The sequence below is a fragment of the Carica papaya genome, chromosome 4 (assembly GCF_054855325.1).
Source record: "Carica papaya isolate Zhongbai chromosome 4, ASM5485532v1, whole genome shotgun sequence".
Taxonomy (NCBI): domain Eukaryota; kingdom Viridiplantae; phylum Streptophyta; class Magnoliopsida; order Brassicales; family Caricaceae; genus Carica; species Carica papaya.
Genome location: NC_142312.1, coordinates 9931974 through 9950165, shown reverse-complemented (window position 1 = coordinate 9950165; position 18192 = coordinate 9931974). Strand labels below are relative to the sequence as shown.

The 18192-nt window shown below is 33.0% G+C and overlaps 3 protein-coding genes across 3 annotated transcripts; 2 read left to right on the top strand and 1 right to left on the bottom strand.

Moving 5' to 3' along the window:
• Nucleotides 1–354: 354 nt before the first annotated feature.
• On the top strand, nt 355–8691 carry ISPF (isoprenoid F). The gene is made up of 3 exons (XM_022048220.2): nt 355–777; nt 862–992; nt 8333–8691. The coding sequence occupies exons 1-3, from the start codon at nt 432–434 to the stop codon at nt 8564–8566; spliced, it is 711 nt and encodes a 236-aa protein (XP_021903912.1). The 5' UTR covers nt 355–431; the 3' UTR covers nt 8567–8691.
• A 4778-nt stretch (nt 8692–13469) lies between these two features.
• ACS6 (1-aminocyclopropane-1-carboxylic acid (acc) synthase 6) lies at nt 13470–15761 on the top strand. The gene is made up of 4 exons (XM_088217804.1): nt 13470–13778; nt 13872–14003; nt 14094–14254; nt 14366–15761. Exons 1-4 carry the CDS (start codon nt 13611–13613, stop codon nt 15366–15368), a joined length of 1464 nt encoding a protein of 487 aa, XP_088073930.1. The 5' UTR covers nt 13470–13610; the 3' UTR covers nt 15369–15761.
• A 705-nt stretch (nt 15762–16466) lies between these two features.
• LOC110819148 (heavy metal-associated isoprenylated plant protein 39-like) lies at nt 16467–17821 on the bottom strand. Its single transcript, XM_022048233.2, has 3 exons — nt 17570–17821; nt 17076–17151; nt 16467–16960 (listed from the first exon to the last, which is right to left on the bottom strand). The coding sequence occupies exons 1-3, from the start codon at nt 17573–17575 to the stop codon at nt 16659–16661; spliced, it is 384 nt and encodes a 127-aa protein (XP_021903925.1). The 5' UTR covers nt 17576–17821; the 3' UTR covers nt 16467–16658.
• Nucleotides 17822–18192: the final 371 nt, after the last annotated feature.

Here is an 18192-nt window from a genome sequence, read left to right as displayed (position 1 = left end):
CTGTTGTTACTAGCTTTATAACAACATGACAAAAATTAATTAGGTGATAATCTAATGACATTTTAGGATGTGGAACTTTTGGTACAAGCAACATAAGTATGATTAAAGATTCATCATTGGAAGTGTTTTTTAATGATATTATAGTGACATCATTAATTGTAATTAGTTTCTGTCCTTTTTCATGAAGATGTTTATGTTTGAACACCATCTTAAACAAATTATAGATGACGTTATCAATTTCCTTGCATGATTTATATAATAATTTGAAAATATTATATTATTTTATATAATATTATTTAATGCATTTTTAAAATTTCCCACCTCATCTAATTTTAAGCGTGATTAAATATTCTCAAACGGGTGGCTTAGGGTACTTGTCAGCAAAACAACGTTTCCTTCATCTCGCCCCTGCGAAGCTCTGCAGAAATTCCATGCCCATGGCTACTCACCTTTGCAGTTGCGCCCCACCACCTACCAAAGTTACCAACAGCTCACTGTCTCCTCTACTAAACTATCATACTCATGCACCTAAACATCTGAGCTTCCTCGTACGGACACCCTCCCACTTTTCGACTCACTCACGGCCGTCTGTTTCAGCTTCTGCTGCTACCACCTCAATCGAAGTCAAAGACTCAGCGAACTCAGTCAGACCCTCCAAGTCACTGCCTTTCCGTGTGGGCCATGGGTTTGATCTCCACCGATTGGAGCCCGGATACCCTCTGATCATAGGCGGGATCAATATCCCCCATGATAGAGGCTGCGAGGCTCATTCTGATGGTAATTTTTAGGGTTTCTGATGGGTATTCTTATGTTTTCAGTGGGTGATTGAAGCTTGAGTTATGTTTATTGTTGGTATTGCAGGAGACGTGTTACTCCATTGTGTTGTTGATGCGATTTTGGGTGCTTTAGGGCTCCCTGATATTGGGCAGATATTTCCAGATTCTGATCCTAAGTGGAAAGGAGCACCATCTTCTGTTTTTATCAAAGAAGCTGTAAGTTCCTTTCTTATACTACTGACTTCTTTTGGTGTTTATGATGTTAACTTCTCTTGTGGCTGTTTCAGGGAGTTCACTGTAATTTAATTCACTGTAACTTAGTATTGTATTTGTTGTTTCTTAAAAATGATATATTAGATTTTTGTGATTAGCCATGAAAGAGATGCATATAGAGCTGAATTGCACTTCTGTTCAGTTGAGCTGCTTGGCTGGAATGGGGTGTACTCTTTGTTAAGCTCAAGCAAAATGGCCCCAATTTTGTTCGAAATCTTAGGGGTTCTTGTTTATTCTGGTTATTTATGAGTTCCTGACAGGAGTGGCTGCCAGGATTTTTGAAGCATAAACGTCTTCTCTGGACTAAGTTTACTTGGCTACAGGACGGGTTTCTAACGGTTTATTCTGTGAAGTCTCATTTACACTATGCTTTGAACAAAGGAATCCATTAAATGTGCCATTGGTTTGCAAAGCTATATTTTTATTTTTGAGTTATTACAGACTATGGAATTAATTTCAAAATGAATTTCTTTTCAAAATGAGCAAGAGCTTTTGAATTTTCTTAAATTTTATAGATTTTGAAATGAACTTGAGGGTTAAAAGTATAAAAACTTGAAATGACTTTGCACTATTATTTATGTCTTCTCAAATATAAAGATTTAGTTGAATTCTGCAAGAGATTTTTAAATGTTATATTTATTTCAAACATGAAATTTCATTAAATCATCCATCGATTCATCTAGGGATAACATGAAATTTCATGTTTCATTTGTTTTAAACAAAACCTTCATAAAATTTTGAATTTATTTATAAACAAAATTTTAATGCTTGAAGCACATAACAAAATCTGATAATTTTTTTTTTTTGGAAATTTAGTTGAATACTGGAACTTAAGCAAGGATGTAAAAATTATTTCAACCTTCTTCCTCTCTTTAAATTCTGAAGTTTACTCCTAGGTGAATTGAAGTTTCTTTTCTTTTCAGATGAAATCCGTTTAAAACACAATTTCATGTTTGGATCTTTTCCAAACATAAAATCAAAATTTAAAATAGATTTTACTATTCATTTTTGTATGCAATTCATCTGTTTCAAATCCTGCACAGGACATGCAATCAAATTAAACTTGTAAAAAGCATGCAATTAAACTTCACAACCTCATATCATTTAACTTAGGGGACTTGCTACAAAAGTGAGGTAATGTAGGTTTTCTGATTTTCTGGAGTGGGAAAAAGCAAGTGCAGTGACGCTTTCATATCCCTGTAATCATGCAGCTTCCTGTCTGGTGGTCAGTAAACCAGACAACAAAATGAACCTTCATTCAGGACAACTTTGTTAATTTGTAGTCAGAAACGCAATTAGGTTTTGTTCAGCTTGCTAGGTTAGGGTGTATGAATAATGAAATAGATGAAAATGCCTACCTTTCTTTTAACTATCCTTTTTTTCTGAAAGTTGCAACCATTCAAGAGAAAAAGCAAACTAGATTGCATTAAGATGATTGGGATGTTAGCTCGTTTGAAATTTTACTTATTGATGCTTTATGTGTTCCTTTTTCCCTTTGTATATGGTTGCTCTTGGGTTTATTAATATGAGGTAATGCACCCACGTTCACGAGGAGAGAGATGTATGTGAAACCTTACATGTGACACATACAACATTTCAATGCCAAAGAAAAAACCAAAAGGATAATATTCTTAGCCTTTTGGCAGCAAAGCTTTGTATTTTTTCTTTTTTACTAATATTTGACAAAATCAAAAGTCGACATAAAGAAGCTACGGGTTCACAATGAACATGCAAGCAAGCATTAACGATGATCTGATTGAATGTTAGCTTTTGTATTTAATTTGGCAGAACAGTTTCACTGAGGTGAATTTCCAATTGGTATATGACTTTGATAGAAGAAAACATAGAAGCAAGGAAAGATGTGAGAGCTAAGAAAAGAGAGAGTTGGTGGTCTTTGCTTTAAATTTTCTGAAAATCTAGACTCCGTTTTAATAGTTTTCATTTTTTGAAGTTATGTATATTCTATTTCATAAAGCGATGGACGTTAGTTACAAATAGAGAGAACAATAGTGAAAATGAAGATAGAATTAAGCAACTTTAAACTTCTAAAATAAAGAATTAGGGAATTTTAAAATATTGTTTTTAGTGTTCTCTAGAAAACTATTTTTTTGTAGTCTAATTGTTTAACAAATATTCAACTTGGACAAGATTTGCGTAAACACATGAATTTAGTTTGCGATTCTAGATATTTGATCTGCCCATCACTGGCTTGGATGGTTATGGGTTGGCATTTTGATGGGAATTTCCTAGTTTTGTGTCCAACATCTATTTGTATATATATATATATATATATATATATATAACACTTTATGATAGATATTTGGACATAAAGAGACCTTTTTTAGATAATTGATGACCTGATAGATCTAATTTATCTCTAAAATTGTGAGTCTTTTCATATATACTTGGAAAAGAAAAACTTTTTCTAATGCTTTGAAAGATACACCATTTGTTGATTTAGATAAGAATTAGCTTTTATTTCTCGAAATTTTGAATTCAAAATAAACGTGATAATCTTATCATATAAGAGTTGTATTTGCATGCATATATGCAGCCTACCTAAATGATCTAATCTGATAAGAATTTTCAGTTGTAACCTTGCTTATTTAAAGCACTCAATCATCAATGAACATCAATCGAATTCTCCTTCGATTATCTTCTTACTTCTGCAACATACGAAAACAGAGGCAGTTGCATGCTTTTACTCTGTTTTCGTGCCTTTCTCTCCCTAAATTTTCTCTCTCTAAATTCTCGAATACAATATGCTTCAAAAACAGCAGATAAGCTGCTAAAATCAATAGTAGTATCAGAGGGTTTTTCTTAAGGTACTGTGAGACAATCAAGATGTCTTCTTGTTTTGATTCTTCAGCTCCACCACACTTCAATGGAGATAATTATCACTCATGGGCCGTGAAAATAGAGATTCACCTGAAATCTCTGAGTTTATAGGAGGTAGTCCTTGATGACAGTGACCCACCTCCTCTAAGAGACACATCGTCTCTTACTCAAATTAAAAGGCACGAGGATGAAGTAGCAAAGAAACCTCGTGCCTTGGCTTGTATTCATTCGGCAGTCTCAGAATCTGTCTTTAGCAGGATCTTGCCCTACAAAACACCTAAATCAGCTTGGGATAAGCTCAAAGAAGAGTTCGATGGAGGCCACAGAAGTAGAAGAATAAAGATTATAAAATTGAAGGCTGAGTTTATTGCCTTGCGAATGAAAGATGAAGACACTATAAGGCAATATGCCTCTCGGCTTTCTGATATTGTTAGCAAAATCAGGATACTTTATGAAAACTTTCCAGAATCTCGAGTAGTAGAACATATTTTGGTGAGCTTACCTGCCAAGTTCGAATAAAAAATTTCAGTGTTAGAGGAGTTGGGTGACACTGATACAATCACTGCTGCTGAACTGATAAACAAACTTGAGACTCAAGAACAAAGAGCCAGTATGAGGGAGACCATAAATCTAGAAGGAGCACTGTTTATTTCTCAGACTAGAAACAAGTCTGGAACTGAAAATTGGGGGAGAAAAATTGAGGATAAAGGCTCAAATTCACGACAAGGCAACCAGAGTCAAGGTAAGCGAAACAAATACCCTCCATGCAAAATATGTTCTTTAACTAATCACCTTGAGAAGGATTGCTGGTATAAAGGGAAAAGAACTGTCAAATGCAATTTTTGCAAGAGACTCGGTCACAAAGAGAAGGATTGCAAAATAAAAAAGAAGCAGGAGGAATCAAAACACGAACCACAACAGGCAAACATGATCAAAAATGAAGAAGATACTCAAAATACACTCCTTGTAACTTCAAAATTAATGAAAACAGCACTATGGGTAGTCGACAGTGGCTGCGCAGCTCATATGTGCAAAGATGAGCTATTTCACAATCTGAACAAAAATATGAAGGAGTATATTCAACTTGGTGATGGGAAAGCTGTTAGAGCTGAAAGTAAGAGAAGTGTTCTGGTGAGCACAAAACAAGGTAACAAGTTGATACATGACGTATTATTTGTTCCTAACCTACGCCAAAACTTACTGAGTGTACGCCAAATTGCAAGTTATGGCTACATCATTACCTTTAAGCATACTTTCTGTGAAATCTTTAATGAAAAAGATGAACTCATAGCCGAAGTTCCCTTGAGGAACAAAATATATGCTCTAAATTTGGCAGAACCAAAGAACAAAGCGAATGTGGCAAATCAAAATGAAGGAATAATCTGGCACAGGAGGTATGGACACTGTCACAAGGCAGGTCTTGAAAAATTGCAGGCTCATCAGATGAGTATTCTGTATGCGGTATTTGCCAAATAGCCAAAATGGCTAGAATGCCCTTCCCATCTCAAACACAGTGGAGAGCAAAAGAAAAGCTTGAGCTTGTACACTCAGACATCTGTGGCCCGATAAGTGAGGAATCATTAAGCGGTTATAAGTATTTCACTCTGTTCATAGATGATCTCACCAAAATGTGTTGGGTTTATTTCTTGCGCAGCAAAGGTGAAGTCTTCAACCGATTTGTGGAGTTTAAGGCTTGGGTAGAGAAGGAAAGTTAAAGAAGTGTGAAATGTTTAAGAACTTACAATGCTTTGGAGTACACTTCGGCTGAGTTCACTAACTTTTGCATCAAAAATGGTATCAAGAGGCAGCTGAGTGTTCCTTATTCGCCTCAGCAAAATGGTGTTGCAGAAAGGAGAAATCTCTCAGTTGTTGAAATGGGAAGAAGCCTGCTTGCAGACAAACACCTACCGAGGAAGTTTCGGGCTGAAGCAATAAACACCTCGGTGTATTTGCTAAACTGTTTGCCCACTCAAGCTCTTGAGAAACAAACTCCATATGAAGCCTGGAGTGGTAGAAAACCATCTACTCAACACCTAAAAATTTTTGGATCGGTGTGCTACTCACACATTCCAAATGAGAGAAGAAAGAAGCTGGATAACAAAGCTGAGTTGGGAGTGTTTCTGGGATATGGCTCAGAATCAAAAGGCTATAGAATTCTCAACTTAAACACTAACAGGTTGATAATTCGCAGGGATGTTGTGGTAGATGAATCTACCTACTGGAACTGGGAAGAAAGAAGAATTGAAGCAGATAGTGAATTCAAAGGTACTGTCAGTGAGATCCAAAATTCAGGACTCCCAAATGCTCACTGGGAAACTGAAGAAGAAGAAGAAGTAAATTGGGATGAAGGAAGCAGTTCACAAACTAAATTCCGAGCCTTAACAGATATATATGAAAGATGCAATTTTGCTGCATCTGAACCTACCTCTTTTGAAGATGCAGTGCAACATAAGAGTTGGAGAGATGCCATGAAGGAGGAGATCAGCATGATTGAGAAGAACAAAACTTGGTTGCTGATTCCTAAACCAGAAGGAAAAAAGTCAATCGGGGTTAAATGGGTTTTCAGGATTAAACTGAATCCAGATGGATCAGTGAATAAATACAAAGCCCGACTGGTGGTCAAGGGATTTGCTCAACTTACAGGTATGGACTTAGGTGAAATGTTTGCTCCAGTTGCGAGGCATGAAACCATACGCCTGCTTCTGGCACTGGCTGCTTAGTTCAAGTGGAAAGTGATGCATCTGGACGTAAAATCAGCTTTCCTAAATGGCGACCTAGAAGAAGAGATTCTTGTCCAGCAACCAGAAGGATTCAGCGTACCTGGAAAGGAAGATTATGTCTATCTGCTAAAAAAGGCCCTGTATGGCCTCAAACAGGCTCCTCGAGCCTCGTATAAAAAACTCGAGGCTTATCTAACTTACTATGGCTTCGAAAAGAGCCAAAATGAAGCTATCTTGTACGTAAGACATGAAACAGAAGGTGAGAAGCTAATTGTTGCAATTTACATTGATGATATTTTGGTTACTGGCAGTAATAAATTGAACATAGAGAAGTTCAAATCTCAACTGGAAAAACAATTTGAGATGTCTGCTCTAGGGGAAGCTTGCTACTTCCCGGGAATGGAAATAAAACAAACACATGCTGTCATTTTTCTCTCACAAGCCAAGTATGCAAAAGAAATTTTGCAGAAATTTTGCTTAGACGTGTGTAAAGTTGTGTCCGTTCAAATGATTCAAAACTCAAAGTTATCAAAAGCAGAAGATGAGGAAGTGGTAGATGAAAATGTGTATAGAAGCATTATCGGAAGCCTGTTGTACCTCACGGCAACCATACCAAACTTGATGTACTCTGTAAGTCTGTTGTCAAGGTTCATGTCTTCTCCCAGAAAATCTCATCTAGCTACTGTAAAGCATATTTTGAGGTACATCAAAGGAACTGCTAATTTTGGCATCTGGTATAAATCAACAGAAGGTGGTACTCTACAAGGGTACATGGACAGTGATTGGGCCGGGATTGTTGAAGATGCAAGAAGCACCTCTGGGTATGTTTTCTCACTTGGATCAAGCGCATTCTCATGGGCATCGAAGAAGCAAGAAGTGGTTGTTCAATTTACTGCGGAAGCTGAATACATAGCGCAGCTGCCGCAGCTAATCAAGCAATATAGATAAGGAAAATTTTGAAGGATTTGAAGCTAAAAAACAATTTGCCCACTGAGATTTTTGTCGACAACAAGTCTACCATCGCAATGGCCAAAAACCCAGTCATGTATGGCAGAACTAAACACATTAATGTGAAGTACCATGCAATCTGGGATACTGAGAAAAATCATGAAATAAAGCTTGTGCACTGCTCCTCAAAAAACTAGTTAGCTGATGTCTTAACCAAGGCTGTTGGAAAAGGCAAGTTTGAAGACCTGAGATCATGGTTGGGAGTTGAAGCAAATTCTTAAGGAGTAGTGTTGATTTAGATAAGAATTAGCTTTTATTTTTTGAAAATTTGAATTCAAAATAAACATGATAATCTTATTACATGAGAGTTGTATTTGCATGCACATATGCAGCCTACCAAAATTATCTAATCTGGTAAGAATTTTCGGTTGTAACCTTGCTTATTTAAAGCTCTCAATCATCAATGAACATCAATCGAATTCTCCTTCAATTATCTTCTTACTTCTGCAACATACGAAAACAGAGGCAGTTGCATGTCTGTTTTCATGCCTTTCTCTCACTTAATTTTCTCTCTCTAAATTCTCAAATGCAATCTGCTTCAAAAACAGCAGATAAGTTGCTAAAATCAACACCATTTGTTATTCAGGGATTATTTTGTCTACCTAAATATTATATCTCCTGCAACAGCTTGGAGCAGTGTACTATTAATTATTCTTGCAGTTCTGGAATTCGGAAGATTTATGTCACAGAACTCATACATAATATGTTATATTGCAGGTGAGGCTCATGCATGAGGCAGGATATGAGATTGGAAACCTGGATGCCACCTTGATTCTTCAAAGACCAAAGCTGAGCCCTCACAAGGAGGCTATCAGAGCCAATTTGTCTGAGTTGCTGGGAGCAGATCCATCAGTCATCAATCTGAAAGCAAAAACTCATGAGAAGGTTGATAGCCTTGGTGAAAATCGGAGTATTGCAGCTCACACGGTTGTCCTTCTGATGAAGAAGTGAAATTGTCAATGTTGTACCATATGGATATACAAACAGAAACTGATTATTTTGGATGTAAAGATTATCTGTGCAAGTAATCTGTTTCACACAGGTATAATAAAATGATGGTCTTCGTTGAACAGGTACATTTTTTGAGATGCGCAAAACATATTTGAGATGGTGATAGTCTGGTTTGACCAGCCATAGTTTCTGAATTCGCCCAAAGTTAGGCTTCAGTTTGCCAAATTTGAAATCAAATAATTTCTATAAAGTCATGTTAAGGATAATTATTTGGTTTTATTATCTGTTTCTACCTTGGTGACTTTAGAAAGATGGTGCATGCTCACTTGATTTCTGCATGTGAAGCACATTCCTTCAATCTTTTGAATCATTCCCAGGTTCCTGTTTTACCTGTAATTACATGATTTAAATGCATGAGTGATTTTTCAAGCATCTGTTTTGACTTAAAATCTATATATATATTTTTTTTAAAAAAAAACAAATACTATTATGTAATATATTGACTTATATACAGTATTGAATTGGTGGTACGCACTGTAAATAAATCCTACCCGGAACATCCTGTTGGTATGGTATTTATACATTGAAACATATACATTAGAAGAATATATGATGAAGTAAGTAAATCTGTTGCATTTAACAACTCCAGATTTTTATCCATTAATGCACAAATAAACTATTATATATATATATATATAGAGAGAGATTGGTTTCCCGACATCCACACTTTTCTGGGACAACATTTTACTTACTTCCGCTTCACTGTCTCTCCTTCGTATTAGATAGTGTTTGTTTGTGTTATTATGCTCTCAGAATCTCCCTTCCTATTTTATTTTTTAATTTTACTTTTCATTAAATCATAATAATTAATTAAATTAAAGATCTGTATGAAAAATGGCTTCTTCTATTATTACACGAGATATGACCGACATCAGATTCTCACCAACAACTGCATATCTACATATATATGTAAATTGTATGAGATACTCAGGTGAGAACTCATTATAAGAGAAACAAACTCGTCAAAATATTTATTTAACAAATTCAATTTAATGGAATACGAATTGCATACATGATATTCACATGATATAAAATTCAGAAATAACAAAAACATTTAAGACTGTTTAATTTATTAGATAAGATTTTTCGTTCTACTGTTTTTAATATATTCAAAAATTTAATGGAATTATTATATTTTTTAGTTTAAAAATAGATTTCGAATTTTCTTTTTCTGGGAATTCTTGAAGTTATTTCAAAATCTTATTAAATTAATTAATAACATTTAAAACCGTACTTGCTTAATTTCATATATATATATATATATATAAAGTAAAACTTTCAATGTGGTACTTCCTCAATTTTTTGAAAGCATTTTTTAATTTTTTTTTTAAAAAGCTGATTGAATAACATACATTAATTATCAATGTTTTTAATAGAATTTAATATTGGCACGATTTTAATGTTAAAGAACTTTTTCAATTAATTTATTTAATTTTAAATCACATCAGTTTATATAAATCATATTTTATATATACACTGATGAGTTTATATAACTCATATTAGATATTTATGCAATTTAAGGTTGATTATAACCTGTTCGTGCAGATCGATGGAAAAAATTTTATTATAATATTGATTTATGTTGATGATATAGCCATAGCATGTAATGATATGAAATCAACTTACCATCTAAAATATATAGTGAAAATAGAAATTTAAAATTAAGATCATGGAAACCTAAAATACTTTCTTTGAGTTGAGATTGTGTAGTCCAAAGATGAAATTTGTATTTATCAATGCAACTATGTCTTAAATTTATTGAATGAATAAGAATTTTATGTGTCAGAACTTCGAAGTTACCATTGGATCAAAATCTCATATTGTCAAAGGAAGATAATAAGCTTATTTTCAACTGTACCTATATAGAAGGTTTATTGAAAGACTGATATATTTGAACTTTACAAGACTAAATCTATCATATTCCATGAAACTTTTTAATCAATTCACGGAGCATCCACAAGATTAATATTTTAATATCACATACAAAGTCCTAAGATATATCAAATATGCTCCAACATGATGTTTATGTTATCCATGTTCTTTGGTATTGCTACTTAATGCATACAATGATAGTGATTTGGGAGCTTTTCGTAACATTAGAAAATCTATCACAAAGTATTGTTTTTTCATTGGGTCATCTTTTATCTCTTGAAAATAAAAGAAACACACATTATTTCTTATTCATATAATAAATTTGAGTACGAGACAATATCTAATTTTTATTGTGAGCTGACCTAAATAAGGTATTTATTATGTAATTTAGATATTGAACATTCTCGAGTCATTATCATGTATTGTAACAAAAAAATTATAATAAATCTTATTTTTTATAAAAGATGAAACATATAAAAATAGATTGTTATATAATATTTGAAAAGATTTAAAATGAAAGCATTATGACAAATGACTAAAGCTTGATTTGATAATATATCTCCTTATCATTTAGAAAAATATTTTTTAATTTTAAAGTATTTTTAGTTTAAAATTAAAAGTCTACTCATTTTTAAAAGAGAAAGAAAGAATTTATCTTAAAAAAGAAAAAATGAATTAAATCTCTGTACTATTTAATATATATATATACATATATATCTATCGATATATTAATTTCTATAAAATTAAAATTTCTTTCTTTATGTTTCAAAAAATGAAAAATAAAGAAAATTAATTTTTGTAAATATAAATATAAATGAAGAAATGTCACTTTCCTTCTTCTTAGAATTATCAAAATAAAAAGTAAATTACTGATTTGTTAAATATATATAATATATATTTTAAAAACTTAGAACAAATTAATAATTTATAAAATTATGATAGGTGAAGAGTCAAATTTTATTTTGGCATATAACTATAGACTTATTTTATATTGTATGTATCGGAAAATGTAAAAAAAAAAAAAAAAAGAAAAAGATGAGAATGGAATAATAACCAAATCGAGCCATTACGACTTCTAATTTGTAATTTAAGGAAAAAAAAATGATGATTAATATGAAAATAAAGAGCAAAAAAGTCGTAAGACGTGGCATTAAAATAATACTTATTTTTAATCATCCACGAGCAGATAACACGTGGCAAGATCTGGTGACGGGAGGTATTTGAAACGTCTCTTCCTGAGTGAATGCTTATACACGTGTGCCGTTTTTAATTTCTTTTTTGTGTTTTTTTTGTCGGCTGTGTGATTTTAATTATTTGCATCCTCAGCGTTTCTGAGTTTCACTTTTTTATTATTGTTTTGAATTATTTTAATAATTAATTATTATAGGGAAAAAGAATAAAAAAGTGTGTGGAGAGAAATTTCTCAGCTACGACTTTTGACAAAAAGCAAAGTTTCAACTGAAAAAGGATTATTATTACATTATGAAAAAATTTCCATGTCATTACTAAATTAATCAAATCTAATTAAGACCGGCCACCCATGTGATTATGACTAATTAAACCCGATTTTGATGTTTCAATTTCCAAATTCTTCTAACACTCCACGTGTACCCATTAAACAAGTCATTACCATTTGTAATTTAATGGTTCAGGGTATATTTATTTTTAATATAAAATTTACGAATTAAGTGATATAAAAATACGGTGACGAGATGACAATAGGATAGATAGAGATAAATGTCGGTACGAAAAATTGAGAATGACGGCATATATATATATATGAATATTTTTGATAAATATAAATGAAATGAAATTATTTTATGTGTGGGTGCGCGGGAGAAGGCTATCACATGTTGTGTCGGAACAAAGCCTGCACACGGTGGGACCTAACCGGTGCTTATGACCCACTCACTCCTCTCGCATATGATAAACCATTTAATTTTTTTGGTCCCAACATGTAATCTCAGCCACATATGTACACCCTTATAATTAAACCTCCAACCAACTTATGTAATGTATATCTAATATTCATTTTCATACGCATACATACATACATACATACATACATACATCTTGATGATAATTATGGTACACCCCCATCTCTCTCCTTTTTTTCCTTTTAGGGCAGTCATCCTTCCTCTCGGGAAACCTAATATTAAACAATGTATTTAAATATTATTAATATGTATTTCATAAGCTTTTCACTTTTTTTTTTTTTTGTAACTTCACACACCCCCATGATGGTAAGTCTCATCTTGTCAATCTTTTTCTCACCAATAAATTATATAATTATTTTGAGGAGACAAAAACTTTGTAATATTATCCAAAAGTCACAAACGTATTCAACGCGCTTCATTCATTTAAATACCACGTCCTTTTAATTGAGTCAGACATGACGTCCAAATTACCCATTTTAATCTCTTTTCATTTACTTCCATCAACAATATAATTTAAATATAAGTTTTGTTTAATTTTATAAAAATTATTACAAATCTTGGTCAAAACAAAAGAGTTGAATTTGACAGATTTGGGTCATCCTACGACTTATTAGTTGTGATAGAAGAATTAGATCAATCAACTCCCCTCCTTTAGGTGGCTTGCCACCTCTGTAATTATTAAGTAAGGAGGTAATATTATAATCTTACTTTCTCGAGAAAAATTTTCTTTATTATCCCAGGAATTTCTGGGCTATTATTACCAGCTGGCTGTACCAAACCCCATTAGAAAGAAAAAGAATTCCATTAGTGATCAAGTTCAAAACGCCCACCAAATCCAACCAAATTTGTTCAAAGGATGCACTTATGATGTTCCTTCACAGAACTTTCTGTTTGCCCTTTGATTCTCCCATCACATTTTAAATAATTGTTTACAGCATATAGCCATCTTAAAAAGTCAAGCCACTGCACGACCACCCTACATTCAATCTCTCTCTCTCTCTCTCTCTCTACATATATATATACGTGTACACACACAAACACACATATAACCGCACTCCCAACCAAAATACTCTAACTGCTAAACCCATCTCTGAATCAGAAACATCTTCCTTTATCTTCGTGTATACACGTATATAATACATACTCTTGTAGGTGAATTTTGAGCTAGAAAGAAAATGGTGCTAATGTTGAGAAATCAAGAGCTGTTGTCCAAGATTGCAACCAGCAACGGACATGGCGAGGACTCTCCCTACTTTGATGGGTGGAAAGCATACGACAGTGACCCTTTTCATCCTACACAGAATCCAGAAGGAGTTATACAGATGGGTCTTGCAGAGAATCAGGTAATTACATACAGAAACCCTATACATACATATACATATACATACACTTTTTAAAGCAAGGTTGATTCTCATCTGCTGATCTGGTTGATGCAGCTTTGCTTTAATTTAATTCACGAGTGGCTGCTGAAAAACCCAGAAGCCTCCATTTGTACAGCACAAGGAGCAGCTGAATTCAGAGATATAGCTATCTTTCAAGATTATCATGGCTTGGCTGAATTCAGAGAGGTAAAAGAAAAAAACAAAAAAAAATGGGTGTTTAATTATGATTTAATTATGACAATTTGTATTAAACCAAAATTGATGTTTTGGGTTCAGGCTGTTGCAAAGTTTATGGGGAAAGTGAGAAGAAACAGAGCTTCATTTGACCCTGATCGGATTGTTATGAGTGGAGGAGCAACTGGAGCTCATGAAATGATTGCTTTCTGTTTGGCTGATCCTGGCGATGCATTCTTGGTTCCAACTCCTTATTATCCAGGGTAATTTAACACTCTCTACAGATACATGTACATTTATATTTTTATGGGTAAAATAAGCTCGGCTTTTATTTTCTTAACATTTATGACTAATGAAATTGGGATTGCTTGCAGGTTTGATAGAGATTTGAGATGGAGAACGGGAGTCAAACTCATTCCAGTTGTCTGTGAAAGCTCAAACGATTACCAGATCACCATAGAAGCCCTGGAAGCTGCTTATGAAACCGCACAAGAAGCTGACATCAAGGTAAAGGGTTTGCTCATAACCAACCCATCAAACCCACTGGGAACAATTATTACCAAGGACACATTAGAAGCTCTAGTCACCTTCACCAACCACAAGAACATTCATCTGGTGTGTGATGAGATATATGCTGCTACCGTCTTCAGCCAGCCCGAATTCACCAGCATAGCCGAGATAATTGAAGAAGATAAAATTTGTTGCAATCGTGATCTCATCCACATCATTTACAGTTTATCCAAAGACATGGGATTCCCTGGATTTAGAGTTGGCATTGTGTATTCATACAATGATGCAGTGGTGAGTTGTGCTCGTAAGATGTCGAGCTTCGGCCTAGTATCTTCGCAAACCCAGTATCTGATTGCATCCATGTTAGCAGACGATGAATTTGTAGACAAATTTATTGTAGAGAGCAGAAAGAGGCTGGCAATGAGACATAGTTTTTTCACACAAAGACTTGCTCAAGTAGGCATTAACTGTTTAAAAAGCAATGCTGGTCTTTTTGTGTGGATGGATTTGCGTAGACTGCTGAAAGAACAGACATTTGAAGCAGAAATGGTGTTATGGAGAGTAATTATAAACGAAATGAAACTCAATGTATCTCCTGGTTCGTCTTTCCACTGCTCAGAACCTGGCTGGTTCAGGGTTTGCTTTGCAAACATGGACGATAAGACAATGGAAATTGCACTGTCAAGAATCAAAACCTTCATGCTTCAACATAAGGAAGCAATGGTGCCTAAAAAGAAACTTTGCTGGCAAACTAGTCTTAGACTCAGCTTCTCCTCTCGCTATGAGGATATCATGAAGACACCGGGTTCGTTCATGTCTCCTCACTCGCCTATACCTCAATCACCTCTTGTTCGAGCCAGGACATAGATCCAAATACTTATGATCACAACCAGTTTTCAGATGATGATGATGATAATATGTCGATTCGTTGGGTGATGATTCGAGTGATCGTGCATCAGGGCGATCTAGTTGACAAGTTAGCTAATTATATTTTGATCTTGTTAGAATCATGTGTAAATAAGAGAAAGTTGGTGCATTCTTTTCCAGTTACAGATCAATTGATCATATTCTACTGGTTTATAAGCACACAACTATGTTTATTTATTTATTTTTTTAATAATTTTTTTTCACATACAACAAGTGTAGGTGAAAAAATATTTAAGTGTTTGTTTGTGTGCGTTGCTCAAGCACGTTACACCTATCATGTCTTCCTTCCTAATTATTTTATATGTCATGATCAAGTTAATTTTATTTTAACTATTTATAACTCTATTTACCCTATTTATTTATTTATATTTAATAATTTAAATGAATTATTAAAGATATTATATTAATTATTATAAATTTATGTGACTCAATATGATAATAATAATGACAATGACTAATTTACACCTACATATACATATAATAAATGTTTAGAAGAAACTAACATTTTTGATAGAATTCATTTATAAATTTAGTTGAAGGAAAATATTGTGAAAAATTTGACAGTGTATAAAATATCATGTGAAATTAAAATAATATATTTTAAAATTTATCATAAATAAATTTCATAAAATCTTTATTCAAAGTCAAATTTTTGTCGGTCATCCCAATAGAAATTACATCCTGTAGTAGTTAATCTTCATGTTTATTTAAAATTAATTTTCCAACATATATATATATATATATATATTTATAGATAACCAATCCAAGGACTATAAAAGTTTGAAATGTCAAATTACCAACCAATACAATACAATATTGATATATGGGGCATAAATCTCTCCATATAATATGTATGTATATATATATATATATATAGGGCCTAATTACTAACCCAGAAAGGGATTTTTCCATGATCCTCCGTTAGAAATTGTCCATCAGTCAAATCAAGTCAAACAAATATTTACATATATATATATATATATATATATATATATAGACACACATATATACTCAGAAAAGAAAGAAAACAAGCCAACAAGAAATAAGAAATGGGAAGGAGAAATTAGTTACCATTTAACACACAATTATAAACTCCACTAGTAATTAACATTACAAACACAGAGCAGTCCCATACATACAAAATTTACTTATTGTCTCTCCATGATATATATATATATACCAAATCCTCCGTATATATAGACATATATATGTAACAAGATGAATATTATTTTAAGAGATGACACAACCATTTGGGTTATCTTCAGTGAATACATGATAATATCTAGGGAAGTATGGATTGTAGGCTTGAAGATAGGCCTTCTGAAGCTCTGCTAATTTTTGTTGTTCATTTTGATCTTTCTTTTTGTCTTCTTCCTTCTTCTCTCCATCTTTTTTCTCCTCCTTTGCTGGTCCAACTGTTAAAATCTCTGTCCACCATTGTTTTCTCAATTTGCTTACGATTTCGACCGGATCAACGTCTCCTATTACTGTTAATTTCTTCTCTTTCATGTCCATCGCAATCGAATCAATCCCTATAAGATTTAGTTTTTCGTTTTTTTTTTTGAAAAAAAGGTGAAAAGAGAAAAATCTTGAGTACCAATTGTCACTTTTGATAGAGCAAATCGATGTTGAATATTGTATTAGTACCTGAAAGAACAGAAACTGCTTTCATGGCCTTTTGTTTTTCTTTTTTATCATGCAAATCCAATTTCAATACAACTTTCTGCAACAGAAACAAGAGGCTGACATGTCAAAAATCAATACTTATTACACAAAATAAACTTCCCTTATAACATATATATGTGTGACCCTTAGAATACAACCATATATATGTACGTATACATATATAGTACGTAATAAAGCTAGAACAGAGCCGTAGTTTATAAAATAAGAGAAATCAAACATGAGAATTACTATGTCAGTGAACTCTCAGTCTCAATCGTCTGGATTGAAATAGAAAAGAACCAATTAAATTTTCGTTAATTACCATTTTAGTATAAATTGAAAACTACAGCAACAGCATATATATATATGTGTGTGTGTGTAGTCATGAAAGGGATGTTACGCAAATGAATATGAAAGAAAAACGATGACAATAAACAAGAAAGAAAATTCAGAAATAAAAGAGAAGGAAACTTGACCTTCATTTGTAATTGTAAAAGCTGAGACCTGGACTCTTGAAAGTCTGTGAAGATATAAACTAATTGAGGCCGCCACTAGCAGAGAGAGAATCATACATACATATATACTTACATATATAGAAAAATGGATGACAGACCTACTGCTTGTATATTTAATAAATAGTAAGGTTTGGTTTAATGTAAAGCCAAGACAAAAAAAGTCAAAAACACTACTTAGAGACAGAGATATGAAGCCTCCCGATCAAATAAGCAACCAGGCGTTGACGTCGTGCATTGTCACCCATACACTTATTATAATTTTCTGCTTCAATTGTGTTTTTTCTATCTGGGTTTCATGTATCTGTCATCAATCTCATCATTTCGTTGGATGGTTATTTTTACTTGGTTTCACACTTATCATTGTAAGTTCTTTTGTGTATTTAAAATATATATATATATATATGTGAATCTGATTATTAGTTGGTTCTAATTAAAAAAATATAATTACTTTTTTAATTATTATTATAAATCTATCAACTTATTAATAAATTAAATTTTAAAATTATTGAATCAAATATTATAAATTGAATATGATCAATTTTTTAATATGATTATAAAATGATGATTTATACTTTTTTAATAAA